The 21,549-nt window shown below is 42.9% G+C and overlaps 1 protein-coding gene across 1 annotated transcript in view; it reads left to right on the forward strand.

Moving 5' to 3' along the window:
- ADAMTS3 (ADAM metallopeptidase with thrombospondin type 1 motif 3) overlaps positions 1 to 21,549 on the forward strand; it is a 139,271-nt gene that overhangs the window by 86,112 nt on the left and 31,610 nt on the right. Inside the window, exons 11-18 of the mRNA XM_081924812.1 lie at positions 746 to 878; positions 4,778 to 4,891; positions 5,877 to 6,022; positions 6,904 to 7,079; positions 8,124 to 8,257; positions 10,080 to 10,203; positions 11,979 to 12,059; positions 19,757 to 19,920. Of these exons, the coding sequence (XP_081780938.1) occupies positions 746 to 878; positions 4,778 to 4,891; positions 5,877 to 6,022; positions 6,904 to 7,079; positions 8,124 to 8,257; positions 10,080 to 10,203; positions 11,979 to 12,059; positions 19,757 to 19,920 (1,072 nt within the window). The remainder of the gene's footprint in view (positions 1 to 745; positions 879 to 4,777; positions 4,892 to 5,876; positions 6,023 to 6,903; positions 7,080 to 8,123; positions 8,258 to 10,079; positions 10,204 to 11,978; positions 12,060 to 19,756; positions 19,921 to 21,549) is intronic.

Here is a 21,549-nt window from a genome sequence, read left to right on the forward strand (position 1 = left end):
AGCTTTAAGAACTGAATCAGGAGGAAACAATGGGTTGCAAAAGGCAGGTCAGCAGCAGGACCAAGTAGAACAACCCTGGTCCTCTCTTCCTTCATAGTGGCTGACTGGAAATAGAAATTGGGAGACAGCAAACAATCTGAAGGGCCTACCAGCCTGAGAGATCCCAAACACAATGAGGCAAACGGGAGAATGTTTACTCTTTGCAGGGCAAGAATCACCAATGCAGGGCAACTGCTGTTGCCAGCATTGATAAACTTAAATTCTGTAATCCCAGTGCATTTAAACTGAATATGTTTGCTGAAAAGTTTATCGGCCCTGCAGCGCCCTCTGGTGTTGGTCACCATGTGTTCATAGGCAGAAAGAATCTCTGTTATCTCTTACTTGATGCTGTAAACAGATCGAAAGATGGGCTGTGGATAAGGAATGCCCTCCTTACTTAAACTCAGCAGGAGTAAATATTAATTTAATAATAATAAAAATAGTAATATATTTATACCCCAGCCACTCTGGGTGGCTCCCAACAGAACATTAAAAACTCAATAAAACATCAAACATTAAAAACTTCCCTAAACAGGGCTGCTTTCAGATATCTTCTAAAAGTCAGATAGTTGTTTATTTCCTTGACATCTGATGGGAGGGCATTCCACAGGGCGGGTGCCACCACCGAAAAGGCCCTCTGTTATAAGCTGTGGCTGGCTTATGCATATCCAGCAGATGACTCTTTTCTCCTTTATTTCTGCAATAGCTCCTACGACTGCCTCCTTGATGATCCCTTTGAACACGACTGGCCCAAACTTCCTGACCTGCCGGGGATCAATTATTCCATGGATGAACAGTGCCGTTTTGATTTTGGAGTGGGCTACAAAATGTGCACAGCGGTATGTCCATAGCAAATTCTAGAAAGTAAAACCGGACCAAACCATTGAAGTATTGAAAGATCCCAGTTTTGCATGCAGAACTCAGTTCAATCCCCAATGGCATCCATGTAGATTGGGAAACCTGTCTGAAACACTTGAGTGTCTTTGTAAGTCAGTGAAGACAATATTGAATTGGATGGACCAATGGTCTGACTCGGTGTAAGGAAGCTTTCTATGTTGTTATATTTCATTATATTATGTATCATGAAAGGTAAGCCCAAGTCGGTCATGATTCTTCATGTATTTATTCAATCTAGATCTCATCTTTCCTTTCTTTTTTTTAAAGAATATTTATTAAAGTTTTCAGGAAATTATAAAACATAGAAACAAAAAGAAGAAAAAAAGGAAAAAGAAAACAAAGATAACAATAAAATAAACATACATACAAAACAAATAACAAGTATAATTTCGATCCCTTATAGTCATATAACTTACTTTCCCGACCTCCTCATACCTCCCCTCTCTGTATTCCAATCTCTAATCAAGCCAATTCAGCAAATCCTTCCCCTAATTTCTGTTTAATTTTTAATCTTTCTTTTCTTAATTACATAATCATTACAGCTAGAAACCCCTTAATTTCTAAATCAACATCGTTCTAACATTCAATAATCTTACAATGTTTCTTAAGATAGTCCTTAAATTTCTTCCAATCTTCTTCCGCCGTCTCTTTTCCCTGGTCTCGGATTCTGCCGGTCATTTCTGCCAGTTAGATCTCATCTTTCCTCCCAAAGGAGAGAATGGGGCAAACCATCGATAAGCTGGAATGTGCCCAGAGCAGGGCAACCAGGATGATACAGGGTTTGGAAAACCAAATCTTAAGAGGAAGTTAGGTGGGTTTAGCCTGAAGAAGAGAAGACTGAGAAGTGATATGAGCCATCTTCAAATATCTGGAGGAACACAGTATATGACGAGCTTAAAAAAAAATGTTTAAGAATAACTTTGTGAAAAATACAGGAGCTTTTCTACTAGGGATAATGGACACAGGTACAGCAAATCAGATCAGAAAATATTTCTCTATGCCACAGAAAATTGCTAAAAACTGGAAAAAAGAAACTGTGCCAACAAAAAAAGGAATGGCAAGAAAAACTGTTAGAGTATATTGAACTGGCTAGATTAAGAGAGGCAATTAGAGATCACACTAGACAAGAGTTTCAAAAAGCATGGGGGAAATGTAGAGAATACTTCACAAAACAGTGCCCTAAAATACATACCTCGATTAATGTCTGCAGAAGACTTTGTGGATATTTAAGTTATAATAAGAAAAATCTTAATAATTATTCATAAAGGAAACAGTTTATAAGAAGTAAATAAGGAGGCCAGGTACAGGATGAAGGAAGTCTTTTATTTGGTTGTTTGTATTGTTGTATGTTACACTCACTGTATGTTATGTTCACGTTTAATGAGGGAGGACTTGTGTATTTGGGGGTGGGGGTTATGTTATGTTGTAAATAAAATTCCAATAAAAAATAAAAAAGAGAAGTGATATGATAGTCATCTTACATTTCTGAAGGGCTGTCAAATGGAAGATGGAGCAAGCTTGCTTTCTGCAGCTCCAGAGGGCAGCACCGAAACCAATTGACTCGAATTACAAGAAAAGAGATTCCGACTAAAAATTAGGAAGAACTTTCTGACATTAGGTGCTGCTTGAGAGCGGAACAGACTACCCCCCCCCCCCGGGTGGTGGGCTCTCCTCTGTTTTTAAATAGAGGTTGTGCGTTCATTCACTAGGTTAATACAGTGGTACCTCAGGTTACATACGCTTCAGGTGACATACGCTTCAGGTTACAGACTCCGCTAACCCAGAAATAGTGAAAACAAAAAAAATTCTTTCCAGTAGCACCTTAAAGACCAACTAAGTTAGTTCTTGGTATGAGCTTTCGTGTGCATGCACACTTCTTCAGATACACTGAAACAGAAGTTTCCAGACCCTTCTATATAGTGAGAAGGTGGGGAGGGGTATTACTCAGAAGGGTGGTGGGAATGGGTGATTGGCAGATAGCTGTGATGAGCCTGTTGACGACTCTTAACGACTGCAATAGGTCTTACAGGAAAAAGCAAGGGGTGAGAAGGTGAAAAATGGCTTTGTCATGTATAATGAGATAAGAATCCAAGGTCTTTGTTCAGACCAGGACTCTCCATGGTTTTAAGTTTGGTGATAAGTTGCAATTCAGCAGCTTCTCTTTCCAGTCTATTTCTGAAATTCCTTTGTAGTAAAACAGCTACTTTGAGATCTTGTATAGAATGTCCTGGGAGATTGAAGTGTTCTCCTACTGGTTTCTCTGTCTTGTGATTCCTGATGTCCGATTTATGTCCGTTTATTCTTTGGCGTAAGGTCTGGCCTGTTTGTCCAATATAGAGAGCTGAAGGACACTGTTGGCATTTGATGGCATACACAATGTTAGACGATGAGCAATTAAATAGTCCCGAGATGGTATGTGTGATGTTGTTGGGGCCAGTAATGGTGTTGTCCGTGTGTATGCGGCAGCAAAGTTGGCATCTGGGTTTATTGCAGGCTCTGGTGCCAGTGTCCGTGTTAGGTCTGGTTGTAGTATTATTGTGGGTTAGGAGTTGCTTAAGATTGGGTGGCTGTCTGTAGGAAATGAAAGGTCTTCCTCCCAGAGCTTGAGAAAGAGAACTGTCATTGTCCAGGAGAGGTTGTAGATCTCTGATGATGCGTTGTACTGTTTTAACTTGGGAGCTGTATGTGATGACTAGAGGTGTTCTGTTATTTTCTTTTTTGGGTCTGTCTTGCAGCAAGTTCTCTCTGGGTATCAGTCTGGCTCTGCTGATCTGTTGTCTAACTTCATCTGCTGGGTATTTTAGTTCTAAAAAGGTTTGCTGTAAATCTCTTAGGTGAGAGTCTCTGTCTGTAGAATTGGAACAGATGCGGCTGTAACGTAGTGCCTGGCTATATACAATGGACTGTTTGGTATGTTTGGGATGGTAGCTAGAGGCATGTAGATATGTTTGTCGGTCAGTTGGTTTACGGTATAAGGTGGTGTCTATGCGCCCATCCTGTATTTTTATAGTAGTGTCCAAAAAATGTATTTCTTGCATAGATTGATTCATTGTTAGGTTGATTGTGGGGTGAAAATCATTGAATTTCTGGTGGAAGGTGTCCAGGGTCTGTTGACCATGTGTCCAGATGATAAAAATATCATCAATGTATCACAGGTACAAGAGAGGTTTGAGTGGGTAGGAGTTTAGGAAACGTTGTTCTAAATCTGCCATGAAGATGTTGGCATACTGTGGGGCCATGCGGGTGCCCATAGCTGTGCCGCTGATCTGAAGGAACAGGTCATCACCGAATTTGAAGTTGTTGTGGGTAAGGACAAATTGGCAGAGTTTGGTGGCAAAGTCCGCTGTGGTTTTATCTGAAATGGTGTTCCTTATAGCTTGTAAACCATCGTTGTGTGGGATGTTGGTATACAGAGATTCCACATCCATAGTAGCTAGTATAGTATTGTTGGGAAGATTATTTAAAGATTGTATTTTCCTCAGAAAATCTGTGGTGTCACGTACATAGCTGGGAGCACTGATGGCATATGGTTTCAGAACAGAGTCCAGAAATAGTGCTTCAGGTTAAGAACTTTGCTTCAGGATGAGAACAGAAATTGCACGGTGGCAGCACGGCGGAAGCGGGAGGCCCCATTAGCTAAAGTGGTGCTTCAGGTTAAGATCAGTTTCAGGTTAAGAACGGACCTCCAGAACGAGGTATTTAACCCGAGGTACCACTGTACTTTAGTTGTGGCTCCTGCATTGCAGGGGGTTGAACAAGATCACCCTTGGGGCCCTTACAACTCTACAATACTATAATTCTGTGAGATCAAAAACTTATTCAGGTGTCTCCCTTTTTCTAGTTCCGAACTTTTGACCCGTGTAAACAGTTGTGGTGCAGCCATCCGGACAACCCCTACTTCTGCAAGACAAAGAAGGGCCCCCCTCTGGACGGAACGGAATGTGCACCCAGTAAAGTGAGTATGTATCTTCAAGTTTACATGTCCCAATACATTTCAAGGCAGAGAGATGCAGAGGTGATTTTATTTATTTCCAACTCCTTATACGCCACAGCAGCTGTTTAGGGAAGCTTTTAATGTTTAATAGACTATTGTATTTTAATATTCTGTTGGAAGCCGCCCAGAGTGGCTGGGGAAACCCAGCCAGATGGGCAGGGTATAAATAATAAATTATTATTATTATTATTATTATTATTATTATTATTATTATTATTATTATTATTATTTCAGTGGCTTACAGTGAGATTACCGAACAGTTACAAAGGATAAAATCTGTTACAACTAACCACCAAATCAGAAAAGCTTTCTTAAAATGCTTGCTGGGAAGAAAAAAAAAAGATCTTCACCAATAGGAGCAGACCTGTTTGATTTCAACTACTGTATGTGTGGGTTTTTAACAGAATTAGGCCCCCAGTAATGAAGGTACATGCATCTGAACCATGGGAGACCACCAATAGAGATCCTACCATGAAGGCATGGGCTGGGGTAATTAATTGACTGTTAATTAATTATTAATTAAGTACAAACTCAATTATACTAACAGGGGGGAAACCCACACATAATTAAAATATATAGTGAAGCAATTTCATTGATACATTAAAATATAGAGGATTAGACAAAATCATGAAGGAGAGGACTTGGGATAACTTGCAAACCACAATGGCCATGCTCTGTCTCCTCTGTTGGAAACAGCAATGTTTCTGAATATCAGTTGCTGGAGACCACAGGAGGGGAAAGTCCTCTTGTACTCGGTTCCTGCTCACAGGTTTCTCATAGACATCTGTCTGGCCACTGTCAGAATTCTGGACTAGATGGGTTGCTGGCCTGATCCAGCAATGCTCTTCTGATATTAACAATTAAAATAAGAAGTTCAGGTTAATAGATCAGGGGACTCCAGAGGGTCTAATTTTTGTGTGTGTCTCATTTCTCATTTTACCCTTAGTGGTGCTACAAAGGTCACTGCATGTGGAAAAACACCAACCAGCTGAAGCAAGATGGCAGCTGGGGAGCCTGGACGAAATTTGGCTCCTGCTCTCGGACATGCGGAACCGGCGTTCGCTTCAGAACGAGACTGTGCAACAATCCTGCGTGAGTCGGCGGCGCTTCTCCTGCGACAACATCTTGGGGTGGATATAAGGAGGGTGCCCTCTGGGAAACACTATAGCCAGTAGCTCAAAAGAAAAACAACTCAGGACTGCCTGGGTCAAAAGTCAGACAAGTGTAGAGATGGATTGATGGGGTTTGTGGACTGGAAGGGGAGAGAGTGGGGGTCTGGGAGCCGATCCAGCTTAGTCCCACCCTCAAACATTCTTTTCTCTCTCTTTTTGAAATCATTGTTATTTGGTTTCACAAATACAAAGTTATAAAAATCCAAATATATATCCATATACAGAGATTCCTCCGAATCTCGGGGCTTTCCCCCACTGTCTCCAGAGGGTCCCATTTTGAACATTTAGAACTGCATATTCTTCCATACTCTAACTTTTATATCAATCCATATTATCCATGGCAATTGTTATACTACAAGTGAATTCAAAATCATACCAATGTTTCTATCTGCTTACAGCAGTCTCCTAAATAACGTATAAAAAATTTCCCATTCTTTTATAAAGTTTTTGTCCTCTTGGTTTCTGAGTTTTCCAGTCAGTTTTGCCATTTCAGCACAATTCATCAGCTTGGTTTGCCATTACTCTCTGGTAGGGACTTTGTCTTCTTTCCATCTATGGGCTAATAACATCTGGGTGGCTGTTGCTCTATAAATGAAAAGTCTTTTCTGCTCCTTTGGAATGTTAGTACCTGAAATTCCTAATAAGAAAGCTTCTGGTTTCTTCACAAAAGTTATTTTAAACATTTCCCCCCATTTCATTATATATCATCTCCCAGAAAGCTTTTCTCACCTTACAAGTCCACCACATATGATAAAAGGTACCTTCAAGCATTCTAATTGGGCCTTGTTTCTCCCCATTAAGGCCTCTTAACGGGGGTCAGGACTGTGCCGGCGTCAACTTTGAGTACCAGCTGTGCAACATGGAGGAATGCCCAAAGCATCACGAAGACTTCCGAGCCCAGCAGTGTCAACAACGCAACTCACATTTTGAGTACCAGAGCAGTAAACACCACTGGCTGCCTTATGAACATCCTGATGGTAAGTGATGGCCGGTCCCCTTCTGCAAAGAGCTGTTTCAAACGCTGCAAAGGAGTTGGGAAAGAAAAACAAATAGCTGATGGGCATTTCTCATTCCCCTCCACCAACTCTTTGCCCTCCAGTAGGGAAGCCATCAAAAAGCTACTTCTCAATAATAAATTCTTCTCCGAGCTCTAATAACCAGAACTATTACAAAACGCAGTGACTGGTTAAATATAACTAGGGAAGAAATCTTGTTAGATCTTTATTCTATCAACTCGACAGAGTCTCTCATGTAGCACAGATTGATCTCCTTTGATTACTGATGAGCCTGGCCTAAAAGAGGCTTTCATAGTGAGCCTTCATAGCTTCTCTGACAACTAAGCATGCTCAGGAAGCTGAGAATAGGGAGATGATAGAGGTAGCTTTAGTCATTTATTGTATTTATATTAGGGCTTTTCAATACAGTCTTATCTTGGTTTTCAAACAGCCTAGTTCTCGAACGTTTTGGGTCCCGAATGATCGAAACCCAGAATTGAGTGTTCCAGTTTTCAAATGTTCTTTTGGAAGCCAAGCATCCAAAGGGGCTTCTGCGGCTTCCGGTTGGCTTCAGGAGCTTCCTGCAGCCAATTGGAAGCCGTGCTTTGGTTTTTGAATGTTTTGGAAGTCAAACAGACTTCTGGAACAGATCCCGTTGGACTTCCAAGGTATTACTGTAATAGTATTTATATTAGGTGCCTTCTGGTTCGGTCCAGGGCTCATTTCAGTAATCCTGATTGGGCCTTGATCTGACCTGGGCATGATTTTGGGTCCCAAACTGAATCAGGGCCAGAGGGATTGATGTTAAACCACCCTGGGAATTGTAGCTCTGGGAGGAGAACAAGGGTCTCCTAACAACTCTCAACACCATCGACAAACTGCATCTCCCATAATTCTTTGAGGAAAGCCGTGATGGTTTAAAGTGGTTTGAAGGATTGATGTGAATGTGGTCTGTGCTGCTTGTGTAATCCAACAATTGTTCATGGGTTTGGGCACATATTTTGTCCACATTTCTACCCTGCGTAGCTACCAAAAGATGCCAACTCTACTGCCAATCCAGAGAGACGGGAGATGTTGCCTACATGAAACAACTCACCCATGATGGGACTCGCTGTTCATACAAAGACCCCTTCAGCATCTGTGTGCGTGGGGAATGTGTGGTGAGTGAGGTCTTCCAGACCATCCCAGTTGCTCTTTTTAGCTGGAGCTGTTAACAAAAGACCTTGCAAGATGTGTTCAGTCAAATATACATGGTGTGACTTATTCTTTTTTAAATAGTTTTAATTTGATTTTACAAATATAATACCAAATACATATCCATACAAAGAGATTTCTCTGAATCTCGAGACTCTCCCCCCCATCCCCTCCATGGGCCCTATTGTCAACATTTTCAACTGCATATTATTTCGTAATCTATATTTTGTATCCATCCACATTATCCATAGTGTTTGTTACGTTACAAGTGAGATTAAAATCCTGCTAATGTTCTCATCTGCTTACCGTGGTCTCCTAAATAAATTATATTTTTTTTTCCATTCTTTAAAAATGTTTTTGTCCTCTTGGTTCCTGAGCTTTCCAGTCAGCTTTGCCATTTCAGTGTAGTCCATCAGCTTAGTTTGCCATTCTTCTCTGACAGGGACTCTTTCTTCTTTCCATCTCTGGGCTAGTAACATCTGTGCGGCTGTTGTCACATAAACATGGTGTGACTTTTAATTGGAGAGGGTGAGGACCAAATTCTTTTATGAGGGAAGGTCTCATGTTCAGTTGCCAGCAATGTTTTCCTCCCTGTGCATTTCTTTGTTACAGCTTTGCATTGAAGAGTTGCCCCTGACATTTCTGGGGATGAGGGTCTAAAGCTCAGCTCCTCTCATATTTCTGGGGGTAGCTCTGCAAAGCAGCCCCTTAGCAAAGCAGGGGAGAAGCAACAGAAGTGCTTTGAAGAGCTGACCCCAGGCAGGTAGATTTTGATCCACAGCCACCCAACTTTGGTGAGGTGCTTTTCAAAGAGGGATAGGCAGGAAATCTTCTCCAGCTAGGATTTTAATCTGATCTGGAGAAGAACATGGGAGCTTCTGATGCTCAATTCTCCTTTGAAGCAAGCATTACCAAGTACCTGAAACTCACTGAGGCCCTGAGCTGGAAGAATTTTGCCAGCTTCTCTGCTGAAAACTTCCAATGGTTATGCCTGAGATGCAACCCATTGAAGAAAATGACTTCAAAATTCTGCACAGATTCCAAAATTTCTTTGCCAGGAAATGTGGAATTCCACAATCTGCATAAGTATATTCTGTAAGGCCAGAATTTGCCTGGCTTCTGCAAGTCATGAATGGACGCAGTAAGTTGTGCAGAGTAACTCCTGAACTGCCAAAATTGCTTTTGAGTCCCTGAAGTTTACTCGGCCATATAAACTAGAGCAGGCATGAAGAACTGAATGCAGTTGGGGGTCTGAATCCTTATCTCCCCACCCCTCATGGGCAGGTTTGATAGGTGGGTGGAGCCCCTCACCTTTCAATCACCTGACACCACAATGACATCCTCTGCTGGTGCTTGCAAAGCCATTAGTTGGTGCTTTGAAAGCCCAGTGCAAAGTGTCTTGGGCCTGCAAACCCCTTTTTAGCCCAGCCACATTTTTGCCCATCAAACCTGCAAAGCAGGTCAGCAGGTCTTGATTGAAATAGCCTCATGGGCCAAAGGGTGGGCCTAATTAGACTTCATGGCTGAAGGTTCCCAACCACTGAACCAGAGACTTGCTCCTCACTTCCTCTTCTTTTTGGCTGATAAATGCAAAGATCTGCCAGAAACTGTATTAGATGCTTGGTATCAAAACCTGCTGTTGTGGAGCATACATAACACCTGCACTGTCATTGGGGGGAAAATATTAGGAGTTGCAAATTTGACCTTTGCATTGGATTCTGTTCATTTCCAAACAGTGCTTCCTCTGATTCTCTGCTCTGATGATACGGTGACCGTCTTTTTTTGCAGAAAGTGGGCTGCGACAAGGAAATCGGGTCCAACAAAGCTGAAGACAAGTGTGGAGTATGCGGGGGAGATAACTCTCACTGCCGGACGATCAAAGGGACCTTCACTAGAATCCCTAAGAAACCTGGTAGGGATACCTCTACCTCCATTACTCTTCCATATTACCATTAGTTTCCTTTGCTGCCCCTCACCTCTGCAGAGGAGAAAAGGTGCTGAAAGCCTAAATCTCAACATGAAGTGCTTTGACCATGATTGCAAATGTTCACATGAACTGACTTCAAATATTCGTGTGGACTGGAATTGGTTTAATACAGGTCACAGCAGGGCAGCCAGCCTGTAACCCTTTAGATGTTGTTGGACTCTTAGCTACCATCCTACCTGACTATTGGCCATGCAGACGGAAGCTATTGAAGTCCAGCATCAGTGTTAAACTGATTCCAGTCCGCACAACTATTTGGAGTCATTTCGTGCAACCATTTGAAGTCAACTGGAAATGGAAATTTCAAACTGATTTGCAGACCTTTAAACTGAGCTTTTGAATGATCCACAGCACAACAGCATGTCATGCTTCAATTATTTTTATTTATTTATTTTGAATACTGTATATCCAAGACGTTTTGCTGTAAGTTCAGGACACCAGTTGAAGCATTTGCAAAGCTAGCAAATGCAGAAAATCCTGTTAGCTGGTGTTTGAGGATGATCTTTGTCCTTTGGGCAGTGTTTGAAGCATTAATTTCCATTCCACAATCATGTTTCACAATTATTTATCATTAGATTCCATTTATGTTTGGCATTGCAAGAAAAAAATCTAATCAACCTCTTCCAACAGGGAAACAATTAAGCAAGAGGTGCCAAAATGAACTCAAGGTTCTGGAAAATGAAATCTGCAAGTATCCAATTGATTTTTCACAGTCTTAATTTTCATTGACTTGATGTTTTAAAGTAAAAGAGAACTGCTGCAATGTGTGTACAAATCTTTCAAACAGAACTTATTCATGCTTGATTGATTTTAAAAAAGCGCTCCTATGAAGACTCAGTCAATGAAAACTCAAGACTTCCATGCCCTAAATTACTAACAAAAGACATTCTGTTTAAGGGAAGACAAGAGGCGCGTTCACTTTGCCTAAAGGAGCTCGTGATGTTTCTGTTTCTGAAAACAGAGAATCTAAAAATATTCTGGGTAAGTTTTGACTCTTTGCAGAAATTTGGGCATCCATAGCCACCGCAGAACCATTTTTTCTTCTTGTATTACTTCTAATTGCTGACCAGTCACTTACAGGAAAAGCAAACTCAGGCAAACCATTTTATGCTTCCAATGGGAGCTTCTTGAAAGCTGACAATATTTTGACCATGAACTATATTCACTGAAGTATGTCAAACAGTAAGCTGAAATTCTTAGGGTGATGAATTTGGCTTGCGGTAGCAGCTTCTGTGCTTCCACAAAATGGCCCACTGGCCTGATCTCAGCCACTGGGGAAGAAATGAATTCTTAACAATATGTATTTATCATTCTGGAAAGGATCTAACTGACAGATGATAACAGGGGTGAATGATCCCTGCGTCCTTCTATTTTCATTCCACAAAACATAGGAAACAAAAATGCTTTGTCTAAATTACCCAGATTGCTTTGGTTCACCAGAGAACAAAATGAAGTAAGTGGCTTGCAATAAGATTGCCTTTCCCCTCCTCTTTGATGAAAATATGGGAAATGCAAGGCTGCCTAATCGCCAATATTGCAAACCTACTGGTCCTTAAGTTGACTGTTCATGGGTTTGTGGATGCACCTCTTCTGCAAATGGGGCCAACCTCTTCTTGCAACCTACTAACCCTAGCAATTATTTTTCTCTCTCTCCTTTTATTTCTCTTATGCCTCCTCCCAATGCCTTGCTGCACATGCCAAAGGCTACCTTAAGATGTTTGACATCCCTCCAGGTGCTAGACATGTGTCTGTCCAAGAAGACGAGGCTACCCCTCACATTCTTGGTAAGTGCTTCTCTGCTTAGGTTTGACCATGCTGCCAACAACTCTAATAGACCTAACCCCACTTTCCAGAAGATGCCCAGGAGGACCATTGTGGATGTTACTCTGGCCACTTGGGGAGTCTGAGTGGTACCTCCTGTAGTTCAGGTTGTGGAGCAAGTCACTTGACATTGTGACATTGTGTTTCATTATCACTTTTATAACCCGTGGAACTCAATTCAGCATAGGGAAGAGTTAAGAACATAAGATGATACCTGCTGGATCCAGAATCCTGTTCTCACAATAATTGTCAGGCATGGAGAGTACTCATCTCCCTTCGGTAACTTCACAGATAAGAATTAACAAGCGGTTGAGAGATTTATAGCATCATTATTGCAGCATCATGTTACGAGCACAAATACACAGCTCTCTGCAAGGAGGAGGAGGAGGAGAAGAGGAGTTTGGATTTGATATCCCACTTTATCACTACCCTAAGGAGTCTCAAAGCAGCTAACATTATCCTTTCCCTTCTTCCCCCACAACAAACACTCTGTGAGGTGAGTGAGGCTGAGAGACTTCAGAGAAGTGTGACTAGCCCAAGCTCACCTAGCAGCTGCATGTGAAGGAGCAGAAACGCGAACCCGGTTCACCAGATTACGAGACTACTGCTCTTAACCATTACACCACACTGGCTACAATGTGGAGGGCAGTGTGTGGGTAATTTAGACAACTGGAGAGCAGTTGGCTACTCTAAATCCTCCTCCCAACTTCCGCAGCATTTTGGGCGCCAGCGAGAAGTTCCTCCCTCCCTCTGACTCCTTTGCTCTCTGATACGTTTGGACCTCTGAGTCTGTGGTGGTGGTGAGGGGTCCCCCACACTCCCAAGTGACATCTCAAGTCGCTGCCCCCTCCCTTCTGGTCCTCTTGTCATTATCTCAAAAGTGGGTAACTCCTCCCTAAACTGTTCAGCTTCTCTCTCTCTGCTTCTGAACACACTGTGGATGGGGGGGGGCAGCTCTTCCCCCTCCAGCTCTCCATCAGAGAGAAGCTGGTCTTCCATAGAACATATTCCCCAGTCCTCGTCTTCAGACCAATCCCTGACAATAACCCATGGGAAGCTCACAAGAAGGACCTGGGTGTTCTCCTCATTTGTGTTTTCCAGCTACTGGTGTTCTTAGGCCTACTGTCTTCAACAGTGGGTGTTGAACAACCCTGTTAAGGCTAGTAGCCATTGTCTGGTCCTGTTTTATAACCATCCAAGTTGGTAGTCATCACCACTTCTTGTGGGAGCAAACATCCATAGTTTAATGATGCAAAGTGTTTAGAAGCACTTCTTTCCAGTCTGTCCTGAATCTTTCAACCTCCATGCGCTGAACAGACCCAGACCTCCTTTGCTTTATCACAGTAGCTGCATCCCGTCTGTCTGGGTGTACACCTAAGATGTAATGTGTGAACGAGGCAAAGATGTTTAGTAACCTGAATCAGAGAGCTAGAAATGGATGCAGCTCCCTGCTGAGTTTATATTCCGTCATGAACCCAGCTTTCCTGCTATGTAGGTCATGCCAAGGTACTTCCTTTGAGGAGGCAAGTGAATCTGGCCAAAAACTGAAGCTTAAAAACATTTGGTTGAGCTTGTCCTGCCCTGTCAATTTCTGCTTCACATAGGTCACTAACTATGATAGAAAAGAGATTCTGACTAAACATCAGGAAGAGCTTTCTGACAGTAAGAGCTGTTTGACAGTGGAAAAATCTCCCTCAGGAGGTTGTGGACTCTTCTTCCTTAGAGGTTTTTAAGCAAATGAAAGACTGGAGGAACTGCTACCCAAAGTAGTTTGGTCTCTCTTAATACATGGCTATGCATTTACAAGGTGGTGCTTCATTTGCTACCAATTTTATTGTGGGTGTTCTTGTTATTATTTTAAATTGTGCTTTTTCAAATCCATTTCTGTCTGATGTATTGAGTATGCAGACATAATTTAGCTTTGCAGAATTATATCACTTAAGGTGGTATTTGTCCAACAGAGTCATGCCACCATCTCCCACCCCCCATGTTTCCATTCAAAAGTTTACATTCTGAGGCGTCGGTAATATTGTGCAGTTGCAGCTAGTTCTTTTGAGCTTTAGCAAAGCACATCATTCACCTTCCCAACATTTGTGTCTCAGAACGGTGCCATGTATTTAAAAATATCAGTCAGGAGGAATCAGTTCCTTTTTCCAAGTCCAATAATTTCAGATGATTTGCCGGCCGTCTGAAACCTAAACCCCTCAAAGAAATAATAGCTGGTCCTTGAGAAATCAATAAGATGCTCCTTTGGCGCAGATAGTCATTATATGAGCTCTTTTAAAGCTGATGTTCTCTCTCAGTCCACTGTTGATTTGCTGATATTCACTGTAATGGCATATTTTAGGAGGATGAGCAATCAAAGGATCCACAGATGGGAGGCGATTAAACTAAGTGGTGGGCCTCATCTTGAAAGCATGTAAGGAAGAGACGACAAAATAAATAGCTTAGCCATTTTATAATATCATTATTCAACAGAATTGGAGATGAATGAGGAGCTATATCAATTTGTCATGCAGAAGTCACGAAGCTGTAAGAAAACTGAGGGGCCAGGAAAGCTGATCCCTCAGGAAGTAGGGGTGACAGGGTGGTAGAAAGACTTCATGCCAGCCCCTTTCCAGAACCCATTAAGCCCCCAGAGATGCACACTATTCATTTAAAGAACATGCATTCACCCCCCCCCCAAAAAAAAACCCCTGGAAACTGTAGCTTATACCTCACAGAGCTACAGTTCCCAGAATCCTTCACAAATAGAACCCAGGATTATTATTATTTTTAGTGAAGGTATATAGCTTAAATGTGTCCTAATTGTATGTTTGGAATGGATGTGATAGGGATGCGGGTAGCACTGTGATCTAAACCACTGAGCCTAGGGCTTGCTGATTGGAAGGTCGGCAGTTTGAATCCCTGTGACGGGATGAGCTCCTGTTCCTCAGTCCAAGCTCCTGACAACCTAGCAGTTCGAAAGCGCGTCAAAGTGCAAGTAGATAAATAGGTACTGCTCCGGTGGGAAGATAAATGATGTTTCCATGTGCTGCTCTAGTTTTGCCAGAAGCGGCTCAGTCATGCTGGCCACATGACCTACAAAAACTGTCTGTGGACAAACATCAGCTCCCTTGGCCAGTAAAGCAAGATGAGCGCCACAATCCCAGAGTCGTTTGTGACTGGACTTAACTGTCAGGGGTCCTTTACCTTTACCTTTTTGTGGATGTGATGTATCTCTCCTGGTTTGGTTACCCTTGACTTGATCAAGTCTGCAGAGGTGGACAATCAACTGGTTGATCCAAATGAGCAGCAGGAAATAGGGTGTTCCATTCTAGGGATCTGGCATAGATCACAATCGTATGCAAGTTTGCAAAGCAGTGGCATTTAATTCAGTGGGACTGCTGAATAAATTTACATAGGCTTGTATAATGGTGAGCTGTGAGCCTGGAAGTCTCTGGTTCAAATCCCTAGGGGGCAAACAAAGCTACTATTCTTTCAGCCTTAATCTGCACATTTGCAATATGGGAATGGAAGTTATCCTGGCCTGTCATAAAGCTTGTTGTAATGAATACTGCAATAATGAATATGAAGCACTTAAACACTTCTGATGCACTCAATCTGAATAAGCCTCTCCTCAAAGGTTGACCATAGTCCCTGAGGACACCTCCATTTATATTTATATTTTTGCAGCAGCAGATTTTATTATTTTTATCAGCCTGTTTCCCAATGGGCCGCTTTCCCCAGTTACATTGCTACAAAATAATTGCTTCAAATATTGCTGTGTGTGCCCCCAAACTGCTGGAAAGTGCCCCCAGAGTCGTTCCACCACCTCATGCACATTGAAAGCATTTCTGCATCAGCAGTGGTGGCTGGTACCAGTTGGTACTGATAGGGAGGACAGCGGGGAGCCAGAGAGCCAGTGATGGGCAGAAGCAACTAAATCTAGTGTTGTCTCCAGCCTCTTCCCCGATAAGTTCTGCAAGGGCGTCATGAGGTTAAGGAGGATGAAGCTGTCAGCCAGGGTCACCCGATGGTCTGGTTTCAAGTAAGAAGGCAGGAGGTGAGCTTGGTGGAATCGAGACTGAAGCTGGTGGGTGTCAGGAGCTCAGCCTACACTCAAGTAGGACCCTGGCAGAGACACATGCCCGACTGGCATGTTCCCTCCCTCCTGGTCATTCGTTCAGGAGCTTCAAAAGCTTTCTTCAGCCCGAACATCACAGTGACCGATGCCAACTGATACCGGCACACTTAGGGATCCGCAGAGTCTTCGCAGTTTGCATAACAGACCTCAGCAACTCAACATTTTGGCTAATCTACTTTATTTACATATACAGTGGTGCCTAGCAAGACGAAATTAATCCGTTCCGTGAGGCTCTTCGTATAGCGGTTTTTTCGTCTTGCAAAGCAAGCCCATTGACAGTTTAGCGGATTAGCGCTATTAGTGGTTTAGTGGCTTTTAGCAATCAGCTGTTAAGCAGCTTATCAGCGGATCAGCTGATAAGCAGCTTAGCGGCTTAGGAAAAGGGGGGGAAGGGGGGAAAACCGCAGGAACTTGCAAGACATTTTCATCTTGCGAAGCAAGCCCATAGGGAAATTCGTTTTGCGAAGTGCCTCCAAAATGGAAAACCCTTTCGTCTAGCGGGTTTTCCATCTTGCGAGGCGTTCGTCTTGCGGTGCACCACTGTAAACACACACGGAGTACTGCAACATGGCTCACTCTCTCTCTAGCATCAGACAGCAAAGAGAAAAATAACAAAGGACAATAGTCCCACTTCATGGAACACAGTAACACAAACATCGTGTTTCCATCACATCCCACTCTGTGGAGTCAAAACATACAACCGCCATGTGAAAGACAACAATCCCATGACTGCAAGCATGGAGCAGGAATTCTAACAGTGGGTCCCACCCTCCACTCAGCAATCTGCATCTTTCTTTCCTGTAGCTTCACTGCCAAAGAGATCTGATCTGATCTCCAAAAGCTACAGAATGCTCCCGATCATGGAATTGTAGAGTTGGAAGGAACTGCGAGGCTCATACAGTCTAACCCTCTGCAATGCAGTAATCTCAACTAAAGCATCCGTGACAGATGGCCACATAACCTCTGCTTAGAAGCCACCAAGGAAGGAGAGTCTACCACCTTTCAAGGCGGTCCATTCCACTGTCAAACAGCTCTTACTGTCAGAAAGTCCTTCCTAATATTTCTTCAGCATCTCCTTTCTTGTAAATTGAATCCATTGGTTTGGGTCGTGCCCATTGGAGCAGCGTAAAACTAGCTTCCTACATCTGACAGCCCTTAATATATTTGAAGATGGCAATAATTTCACCTCATTTAAAGGATCTAGGTGTTTCATTACCACCTCTTTCCCTATCTCAGACTGCAGCTCCCTTCCTCCAATATTCATTACAGTATTTTATCACCAGGTTGGGCTATTCTTTCACATCTGAGTGCTGACAGGGGCAGAAGAAAGAGGGCAAGCAATGTAATAGCTCTTTAGAAAAACATAGAATAAGAGAATTGCAGAGTTGGAAGGGACCCTGAGGGTCATCTAGTCCAACCATTTTTGCCCTATGTAGGGCAAAACCCACAACCCTGATATTAAGAGTCTCATGCTCTGCCAACTGAGCTATGATCATAATGGTTAATCATAATAAACATTAGAACTTGTAAATGCAGTAAGGAACATTAATCAAATTAATGGGGAACTTGGGCAATGGGGTTTAAATTTGTGAAATGAAAGGGGGGTTAAGGGGGGAATGCACTTGAAAATAATAATGAAACAAATTTAACTGGGAGTCATGGGGGCAGGGAGTGGAAATTAATAATGAAATTAAGTTATTAAGGAGTAATGGGGTGAATATTAATAGTGGAATGAAATGAACAAGGAGTAATAATGAAATGAATTTAGTGTGGAGTGACGGGGGGAATAGGGGAATTAATAGTGAAATTAGTTTTTAATGGCTTAATGGGGAAAGGGGTGGAAATTAATGGTGAAATTGTTTTTTCAAACGGGCAAAAGAGGGGGAATAAGTATTAATTCTGTCTAACATTTACGATTAAATGTGAAAAAGAGTAAGACGCACTTTGGTTTTACCCTTGACATTTGGCCCTCAGCCTGAAAAGTATGTTGAACCATGGGACTCACCCCCACAAGAGAGCCAGTGTGGTATAGTGGTTAAGAGCGGTGGACTCGTAATCTGGGGGACCGGGTTCGCTTCCCTGCTCCTCCACATGCAGCTGCTGGGTGACCTTGGGCTAGTCACACTTCTCTGAAGTCTCTCAGCCTCACTCACCTCACAGAGTGTTTGTTGTGGGGGAGGAAGGGAAAGGAGAACGTTAGCTGCTTTGAGACTCCTTCAGATATCAAATCCAAACACTTCTTGTGATGGCTACCAACATGGATGGCTTTCAAAGAGTATGAGACAAATGGCTTATCAATAGCTACCAGCCATGATGGCTGTGCTCTGTGTGCCTGACTGAAGGCAGTAAGCTACTGAAAACTACAGGAGGGCAGAGTACTCTTGTGCTTTCGTCTTCCTTGCAGGTTTCCTGCAGGTATCTGATTGGCCATTGTGAGAACAGGTTGCAAGACTTGATGGACCACTGGCCTAAACCAGCAGGCTTCTCTTGTGCTCTTAAAAAGGCTAGCCACCATTGGTGCCATGTAGTAATACCGTATTGACCCGACTATAAGCCGCACCCACAAATGAAATTCAAGGCTTGTTTGCGGGTGCGGCCCACCACCCAGCACTACCACCCTGAACGGGGGTGGGGAGGGGCGGCCAGAACTCAGCACCCCACTCCCCAAGCCAGCACTGGTGTGCGGCTCCAAATATAAGCAACACTTTAACTTTTCACAGTTGGAATTTAGAAGAAAAAAAATGTATGGCTTATATTCGGGCCAATACGGTATTAGTTAATATCAGTGAACACCACTTTTTATTAGATCTCTGGATTATCTTCAAATAACTCTAAAGCCAGCCCCCTCCCCCAGCCTCTCGTTGCATGTGCTTTCTTTCATTTTCTCCAACCTGCCCTTGCTATTTTTTAAAAATCTGCTTTGTTCTTCCAAATTAGTTCTAGAGAAACCATCTATGCAGAGGCTACCTCTACTTTCATATTGTGCCTGGAACTCAGTGGGGAGTGAACTAAAGCTAAAAAGAAGCACTAGATAATGGGAGACAAAGCTGAGAAGCTCTGGGTCTTGGGTGGCCACTTATTCATTGCCAATGAAAAGATGAACTGTGTCACCAAAAGGAGGAAGAGGAAAGAGAGCACAGATTTGCACAAACTGTGTAAAGGCTAAATTTCATTTATTGTATTTAATATAATTGAAATAAAAATGCATAGTGGGGAAGACTTGACAGGTGACCCTAGTCAAACTGGCTTGGCAACTTCAAGGTCCCTGATCTCCCTTCTTAAGGTTCTTTAAATGGATTGGCAATGGGCAGCCCTTTAAACAGAGAATGTCATCAAATAAATTGCATTCTGTAAAATAGAACACATCACTGCCCTATTGGGATCACTAAACAAGAACCTAAATTTCATGGCATCAAAACAATGCAAAATGAAGGTCCAAGTGCCTTTTGTATTGTCTTTAAGGAAGACATGGCTACCCACCCAATTTAATTGCAATGATTAATCAGCCACCACTTCTGCTTTTATTCCTTCCAGCTGTTAAGAACCAGGCAACGGGTCACTATATTTTGAATGGCAAAGGAGAGGGATCTGGCTCTCGTTCCTTCATTGATCTCGGCTTAGAGTGGGAATACCACATAGAAGATGACATAGAAACCCTTCAGACGGATGGGCCATTGTATGATGCTATTGTTGTGTTGGTAGGTCATGATTCTTTTTCTGTTTCTGGTGTGACCAACAGGGCCTGTTCCAGGCCAGGCAGTATCAACTTGGGAGATCTACTCACAACACCAACAAGGACATAGCCACGTGGTTGTGACAGAGTAGTTCTGCCCAAATTGTGAGTTTCAAAACTAGAGGCAACCCATCAGTCATACACAATTGGGGTGAACATGAATGGAACCTAAGATGCACCTTGTATCTGTCTCTGTGCCCTTCATATATTCCAGTCTATTTCTGAGTCACCTTGTGCTCTACACTTCAATCCAGGGTCGGATTTAGGTTCATAGCTGTCAACTTTTCCCTTTTCTTGTGAGGAATCCTATTTGGAATAAGGGAATTTCCCTTTAAAAAAGGGAAACGTTGACAGCTATGTTTAGGTTTGATGAGGCCCTAAGCTACTGGAGGTAATGCGGCCCTTTCTATGTCCAGCTGTCCTTTGTCAACAACAAATTGTCGCTGTTTTTTGTGCTGAAATATATGCTATATGGTAATTTATGGACCTAATAGGTATCTAAAGCCATTTTATTTGTTTGTAACTTATATTTTGGAAAGGTACCTCCAGGTTTTTTTTCCTTTAATTTTTTTTTGGGGGGGCAACAGAGTGGGGCCCTAAGCTATAGCTTGTTTAGCTTATATGTAAATCCGGTATTGCTTCAATCTTTGATTAGGGTTCCGATCTACTCTGTGTAAAATGAAGCTCTGTCTTCTCCATTCACTTTTATGGGGGATCTGAAAATGGCTAATAATCTCTAAAGACTGAAAAGGAAGGGAGCAGTTAGAATTAGTACAGTAAAGATTATATTTCCTTAACAGTGCATGAAGAGAAGCAGTCAGAAGCTCTGCAGTTTCTTCTAGCCACCATTGCCTGTCTGCAGGAAAACTTCTGAATGCTCAGTAGGGAAGACATAGGTTATAGGTGCCTTCTTTGAAGTTATGGGTGTGATATTTACATAGGCTCTGTGACCACCCTTATTTGTGACTTTCCCCTCCTGGATTGTAGCTGGATGTTTTCAATGGTCTGGCTGCCCCATCAGCCTGGAACCAGCCTGGAACTCAGTCTAGTGACCTCCACATGGTACATTTTATCCTGACTCCCATCAGACTTCTATGCAGATTGTGGTTCCTACCAGAAATGTTAAAGATCAAATCAGTGCATAGGCAAAGGAGAGGTCAAAGTCACCACAGGTGCAAGGCATGGCTAGGATAGCTAAGAAGTCCATCCAACAGTTGGCATTGCCCTCTAACTCCGATTAGAAAAGAGTGAAGTGGAAAGGGCTTTAGTGTGGCAAATATGGAGCATCTTTGGACTTCACAAGAGAATGGGAACAGCTTCTGGTGGCTGGGCCTGAGCTGTCTGTTCAGGCCAGCGATGGGTGATGAAACCTGTGGGGTGGCTCCTGCAGCTCAGGTGCTGGTGCCAGGGTTGTGGGCTGGACTGGCATGGAACGAAAGAGTGACAGCCCACTAGGTCCCTCTCCAAGATCATGCTGCTCATTGGCTGAGTCCCCACCATCACCAGGCAGCTCAGATATCTCACAAGATCCTAACACACCTTGTTCCAGGCCACTGGGTGCCTCCCCAGAGTCGTCAGCCTCCAACTCCTCATG

Source organism: Podarcis melisellensis, assembly GCF_964234715.1.
Source record: "Podarcis melisellensis genome assembly, chromosome: 9".
Lineage (NCBI taxonomy): Eukaryota > Metazoa > Chordata > Lepidosauria > Squamata > Lacertidae > Podarcis > Podarcis melisellensis.